The following is a 20525-nucleotide window of genomic DNA, read 5'->3' as shown; positions in this document are numbered from 1 at the left end:
CCAGGGACAAAACAAACGTAAGCAGTGTGCTAATGTTGTGCAAGACAGAAACTGGGAGACACATGAGATTTGATTTTGAATAAAATGGGGGGTAATCTGGTAACCTAAGACCAGATTCAAAATTCCATCATTTTTTAAAGTTATGATTTAGCAAATATTCAGCCACAAAAACATACCTTTGCATTTGTTCGTTGTCTTATCCAAAATTGCCTTTGTGGAAACTATTTTCCCATATCTGAAAAAGAAAGGAAAAAAAGTTACAAAGAAGAACTCTTATTAATGTCTAAATCTAAAGAACATGCATACTTTTCAAACACCTGCAAACTTTAAAGTACAAAATATTCTTTACTAAGCAGCAAGCCGTGGAAATTCTAAATTCAACACTTAACTAAGTCTTCCAGTCTTCCCTTCTGAATCTTTGGGTTACAGTTTGATGTTTAGCTTTGAAGAACGGGTATTAATCTGACAATCTTGATATAAAAACACAGGAAATGTATTCTGTGAAAGTATTTTCTTCTACCAACACTATGTCTATGGTCAAATACAAGTCTGTAGAATTATTAAAGTTCTATGACTTGCACAGCTTTTATGAAATAATAATGGTGGAGAGCTGCTGCATTCTTCTATGCCTGGTGATTCCACAGCCAGTGCTGCACGGATCATCACAGAGGGCTGGTGGGCCTGTGTGTAAGTTTAACACACTTAACGATAATAAAATAGGTCTTTTCATTTTTACTAAAGACTTCTGTCATTATCCATGAATTATTTACTAATGCTACTTTTAACTCTAATAACAATATAGTACACTAATATGTGTGCATGTAACATGTGTAAGAAATGGATAATCAAGAATATAAAAAATGCACCAGGGATTAATCATTCATTTTATGAGGGTGTGTATGAGAAATATGTTCAAATTCCTTAATGTGCTATAGAAGTAGGGGGAGATGGAAAAAATGCAGAACACTAAAATTTAGTGCACGCCTACTGAAAATGAAGAAATCGTATAACTTAATTATGTGTATCTCACCCCACACCCTCTGAGAGCACAAACTTTGAGAAAAAGCATCATTGACTATGCTTGTCTTCTAAAAAATCGAGGGGAAAAAAATCTTTGATTTTTAAGAATTTTTTTTAAGAAGTATTTTTCAAAGTAAAACTTGGGGAAACATAACTTACTTCATGTATCTGAACTGCAAGTTTCCTCATTTGTACGTGGTAAATTCCAAAATTCTATTTTCTCACAAGTTAACTTTAAAATAGTCTCACATTTGGTTTCCTATACCTTTCTCATGATTGATTTTTGAGGACTAAAACAAGTTTTTAAATTTCTAGGAAACCTAAGTATCTGTGCAACATGTTAAACCACCTTGAATATTGTAAACATCTATTTTATACACACTGAAACCAGCTGACATGTATTTATCTGGAAAAAAACAAATGGCTTGAGCCACCTCACTCCTCCAGTTAATTTTCCTTATTTTCATTCGGTGTAATCATGTAGTCAGATGATTACTAACTAGGCATGAAAGTAAAGATAATTTAAGGTTCAAATGTCAATTACAACTGAGAGACATAATGGTGCACAAACACCTTCAATTCCCTGTAGAGATTCTGAGTATATATAACAACATTAACACAGATCACTAAGCTGACTCAAAATAATTTTAGAAATCCACAAATGATAAGACTAAGTAATTTAAAGATAATCTTTTAGCAACCATCTATCTACCTAGGTTATATGCTTGATACTTACCAGCACTCTCATTTGCACAAGTCTACAATGAAAGCATTTTTAGATTCTATCCCTGCACACACTTTTCCAAAAGCAGGGGAAACCGCTAGTATGATTCCAATTTAGAAGAGGGAATTGAGAGTCACAGAGGTTCAGAGACCATGCCTGAGGTCATACGGTTCAGAGCCCTTTGTCAACCTAATAGAAAAGGACATTCAGAAGATGACAAGGTTGGCCTTGTACCCTCTGGTTATGCTTTCAACATTTAATGATGGGAAAGATAGGGACAGACATGAGGTGTGGGAGTAGGAAAAGAAAAAAAGACTCTTGGTAGCACTGATACTCAATCCATGTTACACACTCTTCTGCTTCTGGCTCTCTCTGACCTCTGCTACATGTGACATGAGTGCTTATGTCCGCGTCTGTGCCAAGTGTACCTTTCTCTTTGCCTCTGGGCCTGGTACCCAGGTGTGCATCTCATTTCACTTTTCTCTGCTCTTTTTCAGGGACTCTGTGTCCATTCAAGTTCCTCCTCCCTTTCATTAGCTGAAAACTTTCACCAAATTTAATATTTTTTCCTCAACACTTCCTTCCCTTAGAAAATTTACCTAGTGCTATAATTGTAAGTAATGAATCTCTTCTGATGATGCCCATTTCTCCTTCCTACTCTTTTGCTTTTAATCCCATCAAAACTTATTTTTAAAAGGTGTAGACAAAAAAAAAAACTATCTTAATGTTTTATTAAGATACCTAAATATCTAGTTAAATATCATCTCATGTCCATCATTTCACAAATTCTATCCACGCCAGCATCCCAAACACATCTCTCCTGTCTCCTCTCTGTATCTCTTTTCACCTAATAGAATAGTTACTCTCCCAATCTCCCACCAAGCTCGGGGTCCTTCACACAGCATCAACTCAATCATTCCTCCATCCATTCAGTCAATAATTCTCCTGAGTTTTGTCTTTGATATGTTTCCAAAATTTATCCCTTCCTTAAACCATGTCTATTCAGTGCTTTTTGCAAAAATCTAGTTTCTCCATGCCTCTGGCTTTCCAAGAGGACTTGTCTGCTGCATTAACTTGCCTCAAACACCACTTTAAACCCTTCTCTACCATCTTTCTATTACTCCATTCCATCCATGCTTGATTTTGAAGGATCTGTTCAAACACTATCTTTTCCATGAGAGCACTACTAATTTCCTCAATCATTTGGCTATTTTATAAGAAACCAAAAGGGGATTATGTTTATTGAGTTTCTACTTATATTCATGGCACTGTGCCAGGTACTCTGCATGTGTGATATTATTTAACTTCCCAATCTATGAGGTTAGGTGTTATTATTCCTATTTTTGCAAATGGGTAAACAAAAACTCACAGAAGTTTTGAATCTAAGATCTTATCTAAAATCCCAAAGCTCAAAAATGAACAGTATCCAAGTTCTCATTGTAATTTCTCTATAAAATTTCCTTGAGGAACAATGTTTCCTTTTTGCTCTTAGTAGGAGAAAAGAAAAGATGTTCTCTTAGACTACTATGGATTGAAATGATGTACTTTTGAAGCCTAAGCAATTTTTTAATCTTAAGAAATAAAATGTGGCTCATGATTGAATGAAGGATAAGGAAAGAGAAAAGAAGAGAGATTTCTGAAATTTATCAGTTTTACTTTCCTTGTGGTTTTCATCATGATTTGCGGGTTAAGACTGAGAAAGCATGATTTCACAGAAAGTTAGAAAACAGTATCCTCTCTGTCCATGCTGGCTTCCTCGAACAAGAGGAGCAGGAAGTTGCTTATTTGGAGTTACCTGGAGGTGTTGAAAGGCTTTCTGCTCAAAAAATATCTTCTCTTTTTAGCTGTCCACTCAGTCATACTTCTCATAAGCAAAAGGCTCCCATCAAAATACAGACCCCAGAGCTGGAGGATGAAACACTAAATCACTCAGGCCCTGGTTAGCTCAGTAGATGAGTCAGTCACCTCATTATGAGAACAGAGTATAGAACAAGTGGTTCTGATGGCAGAAGAAAAGGGCCAGGAAAGATCCAGATCCAGGCTATGGAGAAGAGCCATCAATCAAATGGCATCTTAAGGAACAGGATAAGGGGTGTTAGGCTACAGTATTGTCTGGTCTCCCTCTGCAGAGGGAGAGAAAGCATCTCTCCTTGCTAGTTTTACATGCAATAAGACTTTACAATGGGAAGAGCATTATAGAGAATTAACATTTAGTCTAATTCTATTGTCAATCATCAATGCCTACAAGATTAAGAGACATCTGGGCACAAATTCATAAAGTAGCCAGATTTGCACCTCCCCCTGTTTCTATCTGCAGCTTAATTTGTTTAAGAAAGCCATTATGAACAAACAGGGACATACACGTACTGGGGCAAAAAGGTCTCCTCACCTGCAGAATTCACACTCTAAGGACCCTAAGGAGGTGCATCCCCAAGAAAGCAAGTGGTAGAATTTTATGGAAATAAATGTGTCTATAAAGATTCTTTGGGTTTTATCCAGCTTCAAAGTAACAAGGCTCGGATCAGCGCTCGCTACCCAGATTACAATATTCTTTGCTAAGAGTAGATAATCCACTCCAGAGGAAGCTCTGGCAGTAAAAGGATAAAGAGTAATTAAGAGACATGATTGTAGAATAATTAGAATTTCAAAGGGAGAGGATAACAAGTAAAAACTCACACTTAGAACTATTGGTCCAAGTGAACATGGCTGATAAAACCTTTTGCTAGAATCTACTAAATTTTTTTTTTTTTTTAGTTTGCACCACAACTTTTCTTATTCTTTCCCTTTCCATTTAATCTTCTCTTTCATCTGCTATCATATAAAATCAAATATATTTTAGTTTGTGTCTATTAAAAGAAACTAAATTTTCTCCTCTACCCCCTTTACTTAGTTCCTCCTAATTTCAACCTTTCTTGTTAATCTATTTTAATTGTGAAACTAATGCATACAGTTGTCATTAGAAGACACAGAAAGGAAGATGAAAAAACTAAAATCACCTAAAGTCAGATAAGAACGTTGGTGCGTGTCCTTAGAGATTTTACCTAGTGTGTGTGTGCAAACATGTGTGAGCACATGTTCTCTCTCCCTACTTCTCTCCCTCCCTCCCTCCAACTAAGGAACTGGCAGTTTTTGAATGTTCCCAGTGAACCAAGGCTCTGCAGAGCGGAGTCCTCTCCAACCTCCACCAACAGATGGCGATAATGGTCGATAAATTATTTTAATTTTAACACTGGTCATTTCCGATGTAAAATTCATTTAAGGCACACTTGCAGTGTTTGTGTTACATTAGGAATATTGTATGAACATTATTAAACCTGAAAAAGCACTGAGTGTGTTAAAAACAAATGTAAGAAAAAATGTATACTCATAAACATAAAAGGACACTTCCAAGTATGGGACAGGGCCAGATACTGCTCAAGCCCAGAAGGTGGTGATTTTTGTTTGTTTTAACAGAAGTGCTCCTGAAGGACAAAGAGGGACTCATGCATCTCATGGGCTGTGCCAGTGCAAATGATGATGCTCAGCAAGGAGAGACAGGGGACGAAAGGAAAGATAAAACAGGACATCAGAAAGCTGACGAGCCAGTGAGTTAATTCAGAGGGATAATCAAAATGATGCCTTACACTACAACAGCTATTATTACATGTCACCACTGTTCTAAGTGATTTAGGTCCATATTTTGCTCTTTTGAGTTTCACTTTGTAGATGTGAAACTTAGGGGCAGAGTGAATCTACTCAAGGGTACATAGCTAATAAGTAGCAAAGATGCAAGGCAGGAAGTTTGCTTTGAGTTTAAAGGCCATGCATATAGACAGTTACAGAGACTTTGATCACCAACCACAGATTCAAAGCAATTCCACTTTGAACATGCACACCTCCAAACAAGGAAAGGGCACACTGTTATAGCGGATGTCCCTAAGACAGATGCTGATGACATTCAGAAAAGGGTTATCTCTGCCTCAAGACTCTTTGGATACATGACTCTGGTCTATTTTGGAACAAGATGTCCAATATAAGTGTTAGGAAGGAGTTGGGGCATGACTGGCTTTAAAGCTTAAAAGGCCTAATTCAGGGATCTGCTTTGTGGACATGAATTTGGGGACAAGTCAAAACTTTTCTTGTTACTTTGGAGTTGTTAGAAAAAAATACATACACATACATACAAGCAGCAGATCCTCACATTCACACCCCTACACCTGATTCTATACTGAACACAGATTTTTAGCTCACCTTTTTTGCTACTTTATTTTTTTCACTGGCCTCTCTGGAAAAGGGGAGTTTCTAAAATTTGCTGTAGCTCTTTTAACAGTGGCTGAACAGAAGGAGGAAAACAAAGTATAAATTATGTCCATTTAGCTGACACAGAAAAGTTTGTTGGAGACAAACTTTCTGACTCCTCACTACCCCTTTATTGTCTTCATTTACTTGGTACAGGAAGTAGTAAGCATTTGAAGATGAGATATAAGGCAAAGGAAAATTTCAGATAATGTAATCCATTTTGAATCGATTTTGTAACCTTTTTTGCCCTGACAATTTACAGTTTCTGTAAGACTATTCTAAGACATAAAAATATCAAGGGCACACAAAGATAATCCATTCTTCCTCCCATTCATTGTTGTGGCTAAACTCTTAGACATCTACCCCTTCCTCTGCTGTATGCGTGCACCTTGTGAATAAATGATTCCTAGTGCATGCGGAGCAGGAAGCTACATCTTAGGCAATGGTGATTTAAAGCCAGGGTCTCAGGTGAATACTTGGCAGCAAAAGCTACTGTAGACCTAAAGTCAGAAACAACTGAAAGCCTGGTGCTGAAGGTGAGTAGATCATAGGAAGACAAGTATAGCATTAAAAGGAGAGATCTAATCATGAAATTAACTAATTGATATTTAGCATGCCTAAGGTATGTATTTCACCATACAAGGCCTATCAAAAATATGTAAGGTGTCATATCTGCCACTGAGGAAAAAAATCTTTGGGAGAATGTAAAGAATTTTTAGTATTAAAAACCATCTTAGTACTGAAATAAAAATATGAGACCTTGTATGATGAATGCTATACAGAGATAGGCATAAACATAGAAGGAAGGTCCAGTTGAACAAGAAGACTGGAAACCAGAAATTCTGGTTGGCTATGAAGGGGGACAATGAACAGAAGAATCTGCCTTATGCAAATCTATGTGGGAGTAACAGAAGCTAGGACTGAAAAGGTCCTTCAGGGCTCTGAGTTCCAGGAAAAAGAGAGAGGAAACAGAGCATGGTGGGATATTTTACAACTGCAGAATAAAATGATGAAAGCATAATTTTAGCAAGATTAATGAAAATCTTGTGCCTGGGATTAGCAAAGAGAAGAGCCACATTTTATTCTTTTTTTTTTTTTTTTTTTTGCTGTTTGTAACCAAGCGATAACATTCATGTTCAAGAAATTAAAATACAGGGATGAGAAGATCTGGGAAAGAATGGAATGGTTCTAAAGGGCAGAGGAGATTTAAGACAAGGGCTTCTCTTAAGGAGACTTAAATGCTCAACTTGATACCTAAGAAAAATAATCTGTGATATCTATGCTACGGAAAGCCAGTTGGCTTGCTCTGTGAATTCAGAAAATAGGGAAATGGATGTGCCAGCTTTGTTTTTTCTGAGCTGTCCTGCAAGGACAGTGATTTTTGGCTTTAGTGACAGACCCAGAACCTGCAGACTGGGAATGACTTCACAGATGCTCAGACTGTCCTCATGTGGTGTCACCCATGGCTAGCCTGGCTACTGTAAAGCATGTGAGCTGATGGAGAATATATCACATTTTTTTTCAAAAGAAAATATATATTTATATACTCAATTTTCCACAACATAGAAATTTTAAGATAAACGCATCCTCCGAGTACAAATGAAATCAGTCATTTTCACCCGGATTTTGGAACAAATCTTTTTTTCACTCAATTTAGAACCATTTTTTGCTAATTTGTCTTATCAACATTGCTGAATGAAACAGGTGAATCCATTATAAATGCAGACAAGGGTAACAACTGATGCTGTTTCTTCCATGTACAGCTTGAACTAAAAAATTTATATACAATGAACATTACAACTACTTTGTTAAAAATGGCCAAGATGCATTTTTTAAACAAGTTCTATGTAAAACATTTAGCCTCTCTGCCAAATAAAAGCATACTATAAAAACATTAGACTTACTACACAGGTTTGCTATTATAGTTCAGTATCAATTCTATTATGATGTGCAATCAAGGTAAAGTAGCTCTGCACTACTTTATGGTCTTTTAAGAGCACATAGCACACCAAAGGTCATTTACATTATCTTATGACAATATTTTTACCACAAGTCACTGTACTGCAGCACTTAAGGATGCAGTCACTGAAGGCCAGACCTAAATTGGTGCTCCCAAGTACTAATATGTAAAAGGAAAATAACATATGCTGAAAATGGAACCTAGGATTTTGCAAGTAAAATATATATTATCTATCATAAAAATGAATCCCTAAAAGTCCCAAATACTGATTAACGTCCAACTTTTAAAGCAAAGGCAATTTGATTATAGAAAACTATTTTTTATTTCTGAATTCAATTTATGAATCAACATTTATTATTATTTAAATTCTCTCCCTACCCCAACCAAAACCTGCAATGTATTTCCTTGGCTTTGATAATCTCACCCTAGTGTTTATGCAGCACTTTATTCATAAGGAATACATAATTACAATGGAAAGACGATAGAGTTACAGAGAAACTTGTTTGTAAGTGGTAATATGGCCAAATACCAGCTCTGTGATTTTGGTATAGCTGCCTGATCTCAGTCTCCTCATCAGTAAAGGGGTCTAATAACATCTGTGTCACAGGGACTAGCACAGTGCTTCACACATAATAGATATTCAGTAACCAATCAATGCTACCCGTTTCTCCCACCCTCTCCCCAAGTAAGGAAATCACTTGAGAGCAGTCGACTAGACTACCTTCTTTACCTTAATATCAACGTGGCCCTAGGATGCACAGTTATTTGTATACAGTAGCCATTCAACATATATTGGTTGAATGCATAAAATAGGAACAGGAATATAATTTTTCCCCCTTTAAAGTGTTTGGTGTCGGGAGTTAAGGGACACTGGTAGGGAGAAGGGAAATGCTACATTTTGCCTTGGAAAACAGACATGGACTTGAATTTTATCCCAGTTTAGCTTATAAAAATATAAGAAGGAAATAGGTAATTTCAGAGTTTCACATGGAATTCAAAATTAGGACTAAAAAGAAAGCTGTAAACTGTTGGGGGAAACCCCCTAAAGACTTTTTGTTCCCATATTGCTTTTCAAATATTTCTAAATTTGGTGTGCTTGGTAAAAGAAATCAAAACTGGAACTCTTACAATCCTCCCCAAAGAACTGAGTCAGAATGTTCAGAAACTGACTCTGCACTGCCCTCCAACGCTGAATCCATACAGGACTGCTGCATGCAAAACATAAAGAGCGTGACTGAGAGTGAAAACTAAGCGTGTCCTCCTCCAAGGCAAAGCAGAGTTATCTCAAACTATTAAAACAGAGTGTGCAAAATTACCTGGAAATTTCTTTTGATTCTGACACAAACTAAAAAGGCAGGAGTCAACTTGGACATTTCCTAGACTGAACACTAACGCTGGCTTTGATCCAAAATACAGCCCTGGCATATTGATTTCCAAATCCAGCCCATCCCTTTTTAAAGTAATAAATCCTGAATGCCCCACGATCTTGAAAAAGTCAGGTTGAGAGTAGACTGACAAGAAAAATGTTCTATTTAACTCATTTCTAAGAAATTTGGGAATATGACATAAACATTATCACTAGTAAAAGCCACACTTGGTCTGTTTAAGCAAGGGAATGTTAATCAGCCAGCCAGCAGGCTGATGTCTCCAAGGTCACTCTTGACAACCTCTATGCTATGGCTCTAAGGACAGATCTGATGGAGAAGGATAAATAAAGGCTTCCATATTGATCTCCTACTATTCTGCCTCTGAACCACCCTGTCCTTAAGATGTTGCAGATAAAGATGAGCACTCATTCCAAGGGCACAGGAGTACAGACCTAAAAATTTAGAATATTAAAACTTAAAATCAAAGAGGAATTGTCTTTGTATGAAAGAATGTAACTAAAGAGAACCAAATGCTGTAAAATTGCTTTAGTATCAGTTTTACACAATTACCATATCCCTATGTGAAGGAAATTTGTCTCACTTTCACTATAGCTTGAATTTACTGAATTTTCCAGGAGGTACTTTTCTGAGTATTCTTTGCAAGTGAGGAGGATGTGGATAGAGCTGGGGCTAAAAGTGCTTCTTATCTACATGACCCAGTCAGTAAGAATTTTCCAAATCTTGCATAACAGGACAGGTGCTAAGGAGTGGCAAAATGCCATTCAGAGACTTTGAAAGAACAAAAAAAGCAGATTCTAGAAACTAAAGGCGGGTAAAAGTAATGTTGACTGGAAGCAAAATTTGGGCAGATTAGTAAATTGTAGGTTAGGGAGACTTATGAAAAGAACAAATACCACAGAAGTCCTTAAGAGTAAGTTAAGCACATTAAACTTAGTTCTGTTTTGGGGGGGTGGTAGTGGTGAGGAAGACAGGGATGCCTGGGAATTATACATATTATTGTTTGACTTGAGCTAAATAAAAATATAATTAATCTTAGATGAAGAAATCTGAAAATAGAAAATTTTGTTTGGATGGATGTTAACTGGTTGAACAAGTGACTGAGTTCAAAAGAGTTGGTCAGTGTCACAGTTACATGGGATACAGCCCCTAGTGACCCTAGTGATGTGCTGCAGGGCTCTGTTCTTAGTACTATTAAAAACATTTTAAACAATGACATAATCAAGTAATTGGTGGTACACTTATCAAATATATACATGTCCCAATGTTAGAGGGCATACTGAACATAAGACATCAGAATTAAAAGTGTGAAATTATTTCAACAAGCTAGAATGAATACTTGGCCATTGCAAATACTGTATTAACTAACAGGGGAAAATAAGTCTTATAGCTAAGTTCCAAGGTGGCAAAATCAACTGAACAAATTAAAAATCCCCTGACTCATTCACTTAAAAATACTGTTTCAATTAGGTACAAGTTCAAGTTCTCCGAATAACTAAAACTTAGGTTGCACTGAGACAAATATGTGACCCTGACCATAGAAATAAGTAATGCTCTTGGTCTTTATGCTCATCATCCCCAACATGCATTATTATGGGTTAAATAATTTAAAGAAAAAGATATGTTAAAGTCCTAAATCCAAGGACCTGTGAATGTAATCCTATTTGGAAATGGGGTTTTGAAGATATAACAAAGTTAAGATGAGCCCCTTCAGGCAGGCCCTAATTCAATGCAAGAGGGATATCTAGGGAGGGAGAGGGGAAATACTGGGAATAATACTGACTAAATCATATTGATATATTGTGTGCATGTATAAATGTGTAACAAATCCCATCATCATGTACAACTATAATGCACCAATAAAAAATGTGGAAAAAACATAGAGGGAAATCTGAACATAGGAAGTAACCATGTGGTGGCAGAGATTGGAGAGATGCAGCTCTAAGTCTGGAACACCAAGAATTGCTGGCAAACCATCCAAACTAACAAGAGTAAGGAAGGATTCTTTTCCATGGGTTTTTGGGGAGCAGGGCCTCCTGACACCTGCATTTTGGACTTCTAAGTCTCCAGAACTTGGAGTCAATAAATGTGTTGTTTTAAGCTACCCAGTGGTACTTTGTTATGGCAGCCCTAGCAAATGAACACAGCTCCAGCTTGCCCGGCTCCAACCTCATTTCCTGCTGTGGAAGATGTCACTTAACCTGGGAAACTTGGTGTCATTCTTCAAGACTCCAATTTAATGGCACCCTCCGCCCGGCCTCCTGCAGCAAGCCTTTTCTGACAGCTAAGAGCTGCCTGCCTCTGTGCTGTGCCTACAGCAGCCTCCACCCATGGCAGTGCGATGCAGCACCCAGCACACTGCAGCTACACTACCTGTATGGCTGTCATCCCCATCGGATGTGCATTCTTGGACTTTTTTTTTTTTTTTCTAATTATTTGGCCTCAGCATAGTGCCTGACAAATAAATTCAAAAGAAAGGGGTGGAGGAATAAATAAACAAGTACCGATAGTTTGTTTTCATTGAGTGCTTTCTACACTGAATATAATTATTCTAAATATCTCCTTTAACTTGGTCTTCTGAACTGTCAAAAGGGATGAGCAAAGGTCTAGCAACTGTATCCTGGAGGATGGCAGCGCCAAAGGCCTGCAGACGCCTATGTGGGAAAGGAGACTGCAAGCCTTTCTCAGGGAGAAGAAGAAGTGGGGCTTGCTGCCAGGGAAGTTTTCAAGCAGAGCTGGGTGACTGACCATGTGGGTTGAGACTGGTGCTACATGGCAGTGTTTCATCAACTGACCTGGGAGGAGGTGATCACTGGTGGGGATCAGTGGTAAACAGAAAAATAAGGACAATCTGTCAAAATATTAATTCTGTGATTGTGTAGCTTTGACATTTTTAATATTAAAATGGCCTTTCTGGTTATGAAAGATGGAAATTGCCTCAGTTTGTATTCTTTTTGACAAAATAAAATGTTGACTCTATACTGGATCCTGAACACTATTTTTTGTTTAGCTTACTGTCCTTAAAATCCAAAAATATAGGAAGCACTAAGACATGACAGGTTGGTGGGCATGGATTTGGTAGCCCAACTTTGAGCAGGGGGCTGAATGGAATGATCAACACGATTAATGTCAACAAGAATAAGGGTTATGTGTACAGAATAACCGAGGAAAAGAATAACCATAACTTAAGAGTGCTCAATTTGTTTTAATTCCCAGTTATAAACTGAGACAAAAAACAAAAACAGCCCAATAAAATTCTGTAAAACCATATATATACCAGGCATAATGGCACACTCCTGTAATCCCAGTGGCTCAGGAGGCAGAAGGATTAGGAGTTCAAAGCCAGCCTCAGCAACTTAACTAGACCCTGTCTCAAAATAAAAAAAAATAAAAAGGGCTGCGAATGTGGCTCTGTGGTTAAGTACCCTTGAGTTCAATCCCCAGTACCAAACAAAAACACAAAACCAAAATAAAATAATAAAAAAAAAACTCACAAAAAACCCCAAACAAAATGTATATGAACGTACGATACCACAAACAGAAGTTCAAATGAAAACAACTCTGATAACAAGGAGATGGCTTCTGATGGCTCTCCTCCCTCATGTTCCCTCCAGGACTTGCTGATGTGGGCATGTTTATCAGCAATGGTGTCTCTGGTACCTCCTGTAACTATCCTGCTGAGGCAGCAGAATACAACCCCCATCTTCCCTGACTTCCTGCTTCTTTGGATGGTTTGTTTAGGGTTATTTGACCTTGTATGCTTTGACAATCAAGATGAAATGTGTCTTGAACATGAATGCAGTGTTTTATAGACACCAAGAAAGGCCCTTTAAATCCTATAAGAAGTGACTCCTCAAAAGAGAATCCAGATCCCAGCGATGCTAGAAAAATCTCTGAAGACATGGTATCAGAATGCCGTCCTGAGAGTTTCATCTACATAAGTTTTATATCTGTATCTATAACATGTGGACACACATACACATCTACATATATTATTCTTTCAAAGTCAGTGTAAAATTCTTGACACTTCAAAGAGCAAGTGTACCATCTCCAACATTAAAATGGGAATTGATATAGGGTAACCCAGATGGAGGTAAATTCACTATTTGTAGACTGTATCCCAGGTGCTTCTGGGTGATAAGTGTGGAAGCAGAAAGGGTGGGTGGGCCTTCTTTCAACTGCAGTTAAAGCAGGGGTAAAACATGATTCTCTCTCCTGTGCTCATTTGAAGAATACACATTACATATACTCTGTATCATAAGCCTAATAATACAAATTCCTATTCTCTTGTAAGGAACATGGTATCTGTTTTAAAAAAGGTAAAACAAAAGTCAGAGTCCTAAATACACATGAAGTACCTTTCCCCACCAGTTAAGTGTTCAGGGCTCAGCTTATCAAAACATGTGCTTTCTTTCACTTGGGTCCATTCCCGCCAGGCCAGCCTGGGACCTTTCCACAGGCCAATGCCTTTTCGAAACCACATCCAGAGAAAGGTGATAATTGCCCCCTTAACACCCTGGCCTACACTGGGCTCACTAATTGCTCCAAGCCCTGCCTGTTTCCTCTCAAAAACACCTTACCTCAGAGAGAAGGCAGAGAATGACCTTAAACTGCAGCTCACTTCCTAGTCTGGATTCCTAGCCCTTCCCAACTCAAACTTCATCACAGAGGCAACAAGACAGAAGGGAAAGGTGGTGCACAGGAATGTGCACTTTTAGGTTCATTAAATGAAAAATCAAATGTTCTTCTTGATGCTGGGCATAAAACACAGAGAGGCTCAACCACCAAAAAATTCGAGGCAAGTTATTATAGAAATTCAGGAGATAAGAACAAGCCAGTCTCTCTAAAGCCAGCAAACATTTCAGAGAGATGAAGCCATATAACACTTCAGCAGGAATCCTGAATCTAGAACCTTAAGGAAAACAGAGACATAAAGTGCTTTTATTTTAAAGACAGAAAACATGGCTGAGTGCAGTGGTGCATGCCTAAATCCCAGTTACTTGGGAGGCTGAGGCAGGAGGATGGCAAATTGAAGGTAAGCCTCAGCAATTAGCAGGACCCTCTCTCAAAAACTAAAAATAAATAAATAAAAAAGGCTGGGAATATAGCCCAGTAGTAGAGTGTCCCTGGGTCTAAACCTCAGTACTACAAAAAACAAAACAAAACAAAAACCCCAAAACCTGGGGGTAGAGGACCAATTCCAGGACCATGTACATTTGTAAATATGTTTTGATGATGATTACTTTGAGGATAAATATTTGTGTTCTTCTCAGTGAGGGAATCCTCTAGTACTGTTCATACAGTGTTCACCCACAGTGCTCAGAACCTAGAGATTTCCATTTCTCTGGCACAATATTAAGAAAGGAGGTTATGCAGAAAAGAAGAATAAAATCTGGTAATGGATTTTAGGTGCTCGACAAAAATATCTGAATAAACAAATGAGCTCATGAATGAGGAATCTGGTACTTATAATAAATTTATGATGAACATGTGGGCACTTGGGGTAAGAGCCAGGAGAAGCTATGACAAGTACTTGACTTCTACGACAACTTTTAAAAGCACTGTCACATTTGATGCTTTGCAAGGGCTTTCATACGTGTACTTTGACCAAGCCTGAGGTGACTCGGCAGAGGAGGTACTGTTAGTCCTGTTCCAAGAGGATGTCAACTAAGGCTGAGGGGACCCGTAACTCATCTCTGCACTGCCCGGCAGTGGAAAGAAACCAGAAAAGGAAACCAGGCTATTTGGTAGGTCCTCGGTAAAAAGCATGAGCCTGCATCAGGTTCCTCCTGGAGCTTGTTGAGTAGCCACTTAAGTGACAATGAGTGTTAAGGAAACTGCTGGCTGAAAAGGGAAGAGACGGTTACTAGAGCCAAGGCGGGAACTGTGCCATGAAGCACAGAGCCATGGAAAAATAATGCAACAAGCCCTCTTCTTGAGGGAGATGGAACTAAAGCACTTCAACCCCATATTCAATTAGTTACAGCACTCCAGGCTAAGTTTAAATCACAAGTTTTAAATTTATTTGAATACAAGCAGGGACTTAAAGTGATTTGGGGAGGAGACAGAACAACCTCCAAATAGTCTTTGAGCCAAACACTAAGTTATCCTGAAATGAAAAAAAAAAAAAGATATTTATTCCAGAAAAAAAGAGGCTAAAACCCTTTATCTTATCACATAGCAAAAGCAATATAATGGGGATTAAAATCTATTCCAATTAACCCCACAGAAGAAGACATGCTCAAAACTTAAAGAATACAATGTACAGATATACATATCATGGATAACTATAATGCACTAAAATATTTAAAAAGTTAAAAAAGAAAGAAAGAACATAGAATAGTACATATAAGCTCAGAAAAGAGAGACAAATGATTCCTGGAGAAAGGGGATGTTAATAATCTATCCATCTAAGGAGTCTGATTCATAATGCGGTTGGGAGGGGGAGCATGGGAGGATTAGAGGAACTCTAGACAGGGCAAAGGGGTGGGAGGGGAAGGGAGGGAACATGGGGGTAGAAAAGACAGTGGATTGAGATGGACATCATTACCCTAAGTACATGTATGAAGACACGAATAGTGTTTATATACTTTGTGTACAACCAGAGATATAAAAAATTGCACTCTATATGTGTAATGTGAATTGTAATGAATTCTTCTGTCATATATAGCAAATTAGAATTTTTAAAAAATTTTAAAAACTTATCCATCATTTAAAAAGGGGAAGAGAGGATGCATATGACACCATTTTTGGAAAAGGATTTTTAAAATGCATATATTTTATAACCAAACTAATAAACCATTTTTTTTTTAAGCCACAAGGATGTAACAATTTGCAGTACTATCAAACTACTCAGAATATGGAGCATCCAGGAGAAGGAAGGTGCTAAGATAATGTCTGCTGGTACCCAATTCATCAATCAGCGGAGCTGCTCTTATTGTTACAACCATGTAGCAGAACTGGACATGACAATTACAGGACAGCAACCTCCCAAGGAACTGCTCAATGGCTGTGAAAAATGTTAATGTGCTAGAGACAACAGAGTTGATCAATTTCTTGACCCAAACTCGTTCCCACTCTTGCTAAATAAAAAGAAGGAAAGCTAAAGTGTGTTCAGGGTTTCTTTTCATTTGTTCTTCTCAAGTTCAGAAAACACAGAACAGATTTTCGTCAACTCCTGGCTAATTGGACTTGCAATCCTGATGTAACTGTATCCCATGTAGCCATGCCAATTAAAAACTTCCCAGTTGAGAGGGACTCTTTTCCCCAAGATCTTCATTATGTTCTTCTAAAACTATATGTAATGTTAAATTTGTTTCCAGAGCACATCTATGGATTTGTTCCCATAAGATTTACCTGCCAGGTATTCCATGCATTTTTAATTATTTATTTCTATGGTCTTTATGGCTGACAAAGAGGACCACACATTCATTAAAAATATAATTTGTAGGCTGGAGTTGTGGCTTAGTGGTAGAGCACTTGCCTAGCATGTGTGAGTCACTGGGTTCAATCCCCAGCATCATATAAAAAATAAAGGTCCACCTACAACTAAAAAAAAATTATAAAACATAATTTGTAATGGTCACTGAGTCTGATGTACTTCTGCATGGACTGCAAATTAAATCAAACATCTGTCCAATGAAGGTTAGGTTAAGCTATGCTGCATCATTCACCCCTGTTATTTTATACTGATTGATTTAGGTAAAATATAACATTTAGTTGATTGACCTTTTCTAATAGAATACATTACTTCATCAACTGGAAATTATAACAATCACTACCAAAGAATGGAAGCAATTCCCAGGTTGGAGAGAAACGGGCAAAACAGGGAAACATTTCTGGTAAAAACAAAGGGACCATACCCAGAGAGCAAAAGCTTTAAGTCATTTGTCCTAAGAAAATCATTAAGAATGAGGAAAAAGACTTTGCTGCAAAGATTATATAGAAAAATTGTAAACAATCTAAATATTAAGTAAACTGCCGAACAGCCACTGAACGGAAAAAAAAAAAAGCATGTAACAAGTGATATTGTAGTGTCCTTGTTCCAGCAGGAGGCAACCCATGTCTCCAAGAAAAACAGAACACTGTATCTTGTGAGGTATGAGCTGGGAAGAAACTGTAAATATACTCCCCCCACCCCCTTCTCTTGAAAACCTAGATCAATACTAACTAACAGAAACAGAATGCAAACCACAAATGTAATCCTCATATGTCATTTTAAATTTTCTAGTAGCCCCATTAACAAATGAAAAGGAACAGATGAAATTAATTTTCAAAATTTTAACTTAAACCAATATACCTAACATATTATCAGAACATGCAATGAATATAAAATATCAATGGTGGTTTAATGTTATTCAATGACGTATTTGAAATCTGGTGCGTATTTTACACTTCCAGCACGACTCTATTTGGAACAGCCACATGTCAAGCACTCAATAGCCACACGTGGCTGCTGGCCACCGTGCTGTTTGTGCAGTTCTAGATGTTTATGGGCTGCCGTCTCTTTCACAGTTTAACATTTTCCTTACCATGGGAAATAGTAGGTTGGCACCATGTAAAGTTTGGGGAAGGCAACTGCTGACTACCACTTTAGGTTGTTTATGCTAGCTGCTTTAAAGTGGGCACAGACTAGGGCAATAATCCAACTTCTGCACTTCCAAAGTTATTTTTTTAACCTTGGGTCTATGTGAGATATTCACTGTCTGTGGCTAATTTTTGGGAAGGAATGTCTAAACAGCAAGGTCCACTTGAAAAGCCCCAATAATATTTTCCTTTTAACTTAGTTGGCAAGATTCTGTCATTACTCTCATAGTATAAATTAAGTCTTGTGGCATAGCAGAATGCCCCATAATTCTTCCCTCCTAATTCCCAACTCCTGGGAGTTTTGAATATGCTTTAATGATGCCATGCATGACTTCAGATCACCTGTCAAATTTCTATTTGAAAAGCCTAAATTTTAAAGGGAAAAAGTGTTTGTGTGTATGTGCCACAAGTTTGCTCACTATCTAAAAACAAGGAACTGAGTAAATCTGAAACCAATCAACTTTGCAGATCTGAGGGCTCTACTCATCTCAGACACCACATTTTAACCATGCGGAACCATGTGACATTAAGGGAGCAACCAGGGCAGACAGGAGCTCTTAAGGCACCTTTCTTGCAAATTAGAAAAAGGAGTCCTCTAAGGTAGGAGGCAGTGACAAACACAGGGCTTGGTGACTGAGTGTGAGATGGATTTCAGCTTTAGTCACACCTGGACAGGCATTTCTGTGCAGGTGACAAAGTCCCACATTATATATGGGGTATAATACCTGGGAACAATATCCTAGCTGACACACAATAGCAGACATGGGTAAAAAGCCTTGGAGACTGCAATCAGAACCATAAGTAGGTTATAGACTTTCTTCATCTACCTCTGTACCAAGAATGCCATCCTTATTAAACTAGCAAAACGGGAACAGCCCTCCTATGGAAAAATAAGGCAGAAAATCACCAGATTTACAAAATGTAAAAGTGTTGTTATACATATAAGCTGGAAATTAAAATTTCAAAACTTCAGGCAGGTCTTACTATAAGTAAATACATGCTGAATTTAATAAAAATGTTTTTCGTAAATCTTTATAAGATACATAATGAATGATTCCAAGAGGCTCCACCACATGATATATAACAGGGAAAGTTGGAGCTTGTTTATCACACACGTTTTCATTCTTCTTTACAATGGTGACTGCAACAGAATGTACAATACTCAACTTTACGTTTGATATATAAAGTTAATAGTACGTTCTATTGTGAATCGAAATAGGGTCTAAATGAAATGTACAGTAACAGCAAGTCAAACTCATTTTCCAGCTAAATCTGATGTATCTTTTATATTGGGAAAGCAGCTATTAGACTGCTATCTTGCTACCTACCCACCTACCTACCTTTTTCTCTCACATATATTTTAATCTAAAAATAGGAACTATGTCTTATGCATTTTTATGTTCTCTGCCACCTTCCACTATGCCATTTATACAACAGGTGCTTAATACATAATGACTGGATTGATTTTTCATTTTAAACACTCAAACTGTGAAAAGCAAAGAAAAGCAGTGGTCATAAGACCATGGGGGCAGGGTGAATGCAGAATCCCTGATGACCACCGGAGAGTCGAAGAGGAAAAGGGAGGGACAGGAAAGAGAAACAGTGTGGTGCTGTTCCCAGGCACCATTACCAATGTCATCTCTTAATCCTCAGAACAGGCACTACAGACTCCACTTTCCCAACCGAGAACTGAGGCCAGGAAGCAAAAACAACTGGTCCAGCATCATCCATCAATTACACAGGCAGTCAGGATCTGCCAGGTCTTCCCCCTTTCAAGTCGGATCTTCCCCCCCATCCCCTGGGACTAGGGGGAGGAGCCATAAAGGTAAAGCCACACCAGCTGTAAGGTCCGGCGCAAACTTCTGCTGTGAGTTGCCCTCCTGGATGGTCCCATTTCCCCCTTTCCCTGACCTGTAACATATCTCATCTGTTCCAGTGCAACAGGTTTGTTTTCATCATGAATAACATCATAGTCTCAGCACAAATTCTAAATTGATGACTAAATTATTGTAATAACATTCAGTATAAAATTCCAGGAAGATAAATACTTTGAGCTTTTATTCCTTTGAAGTTGATGGTAACAACGACTTGGTTACTAGTTTTTCCTGTGTTTCTGACGTAGTAGGAAACAGGTATCAAAGCTATGTTGATGCTCTAAAATCATTTGTGGTGACCTAAAAGTTCTTAGAATAGCATCTGTATATTAATTTTGCCACCATGCCAGGATCCAAAACATAATGGTGTGTTTCTTACACAATGTGGAAGTGTCTTAAAAATAGGTTCTTAGTGAAGGGTACAAATCGGCAAAATGAAATGCATGAAAGGGCCCAGTATCGCCAACATCTACAAATACATGTGTATGAGATGCAGTTTAGAAAAAATACATACACCACACACAAACACACACACAATAGCATTTGGGATGAAACTTAAAGTATAGTAAGTTATACAGCTTTTAGTTTACAGTATTTTTTCTTATCACACAGAAATATATTTTAAAGATATTTATTTTATCTTCACATTCATGATGTTTGGATCATCGTTACTGCGCACTGCAAAGGCGACAACAGAT

The 20525-nt window shown here is 37.8% G+C and overlaps 1 protein-coding gene across 7 annotated transcripts in view; it reads right to left on the bottom strand.

Annotated features, from left to right (window-relative positions):
- Window positions 1–20525, bottom strand: part of Rbms1 (RNA binding motif single stranded interacting protein 1) — a 207059-nt gene that overhangs the window by 43993 nt on the left and 142541 nt on the right. For all 7 annotated transcript variants that reach the window (XM_071619132.1, XM_071619131.1, XM_027937966.2 and 4 more), the window contains exon 3: window positions 177–235. In XM_071619132.1, coding sequence (XP_071475233.1) covers window positions 177–235 — 59 coding nt within the window. The remainder of the gene's footprint in view (window positions 1–176; window positions 236–20525) is intronic.

This window comes from Marmota flaviventris, chromosome 11, assembly GCF_047511675.1.
Source record: "Marmota flaviventris isolate mMarFla1 chromosome 11, mMarFla1.hap1, whole genome shotgun sequence".
Taxonomy (NCBI): domain Eukaryota; kingdom Metazoa; phylum Chordata; class Mammalia; order Rodentia; family Sciuridae; genus Marmota; species Marmota flaviventris.
The sequence above is the reverse complement of the archived record's forward strand: the minus strand, read 5'-3'. Positions and strand labels throughout refer to the sequence as shown.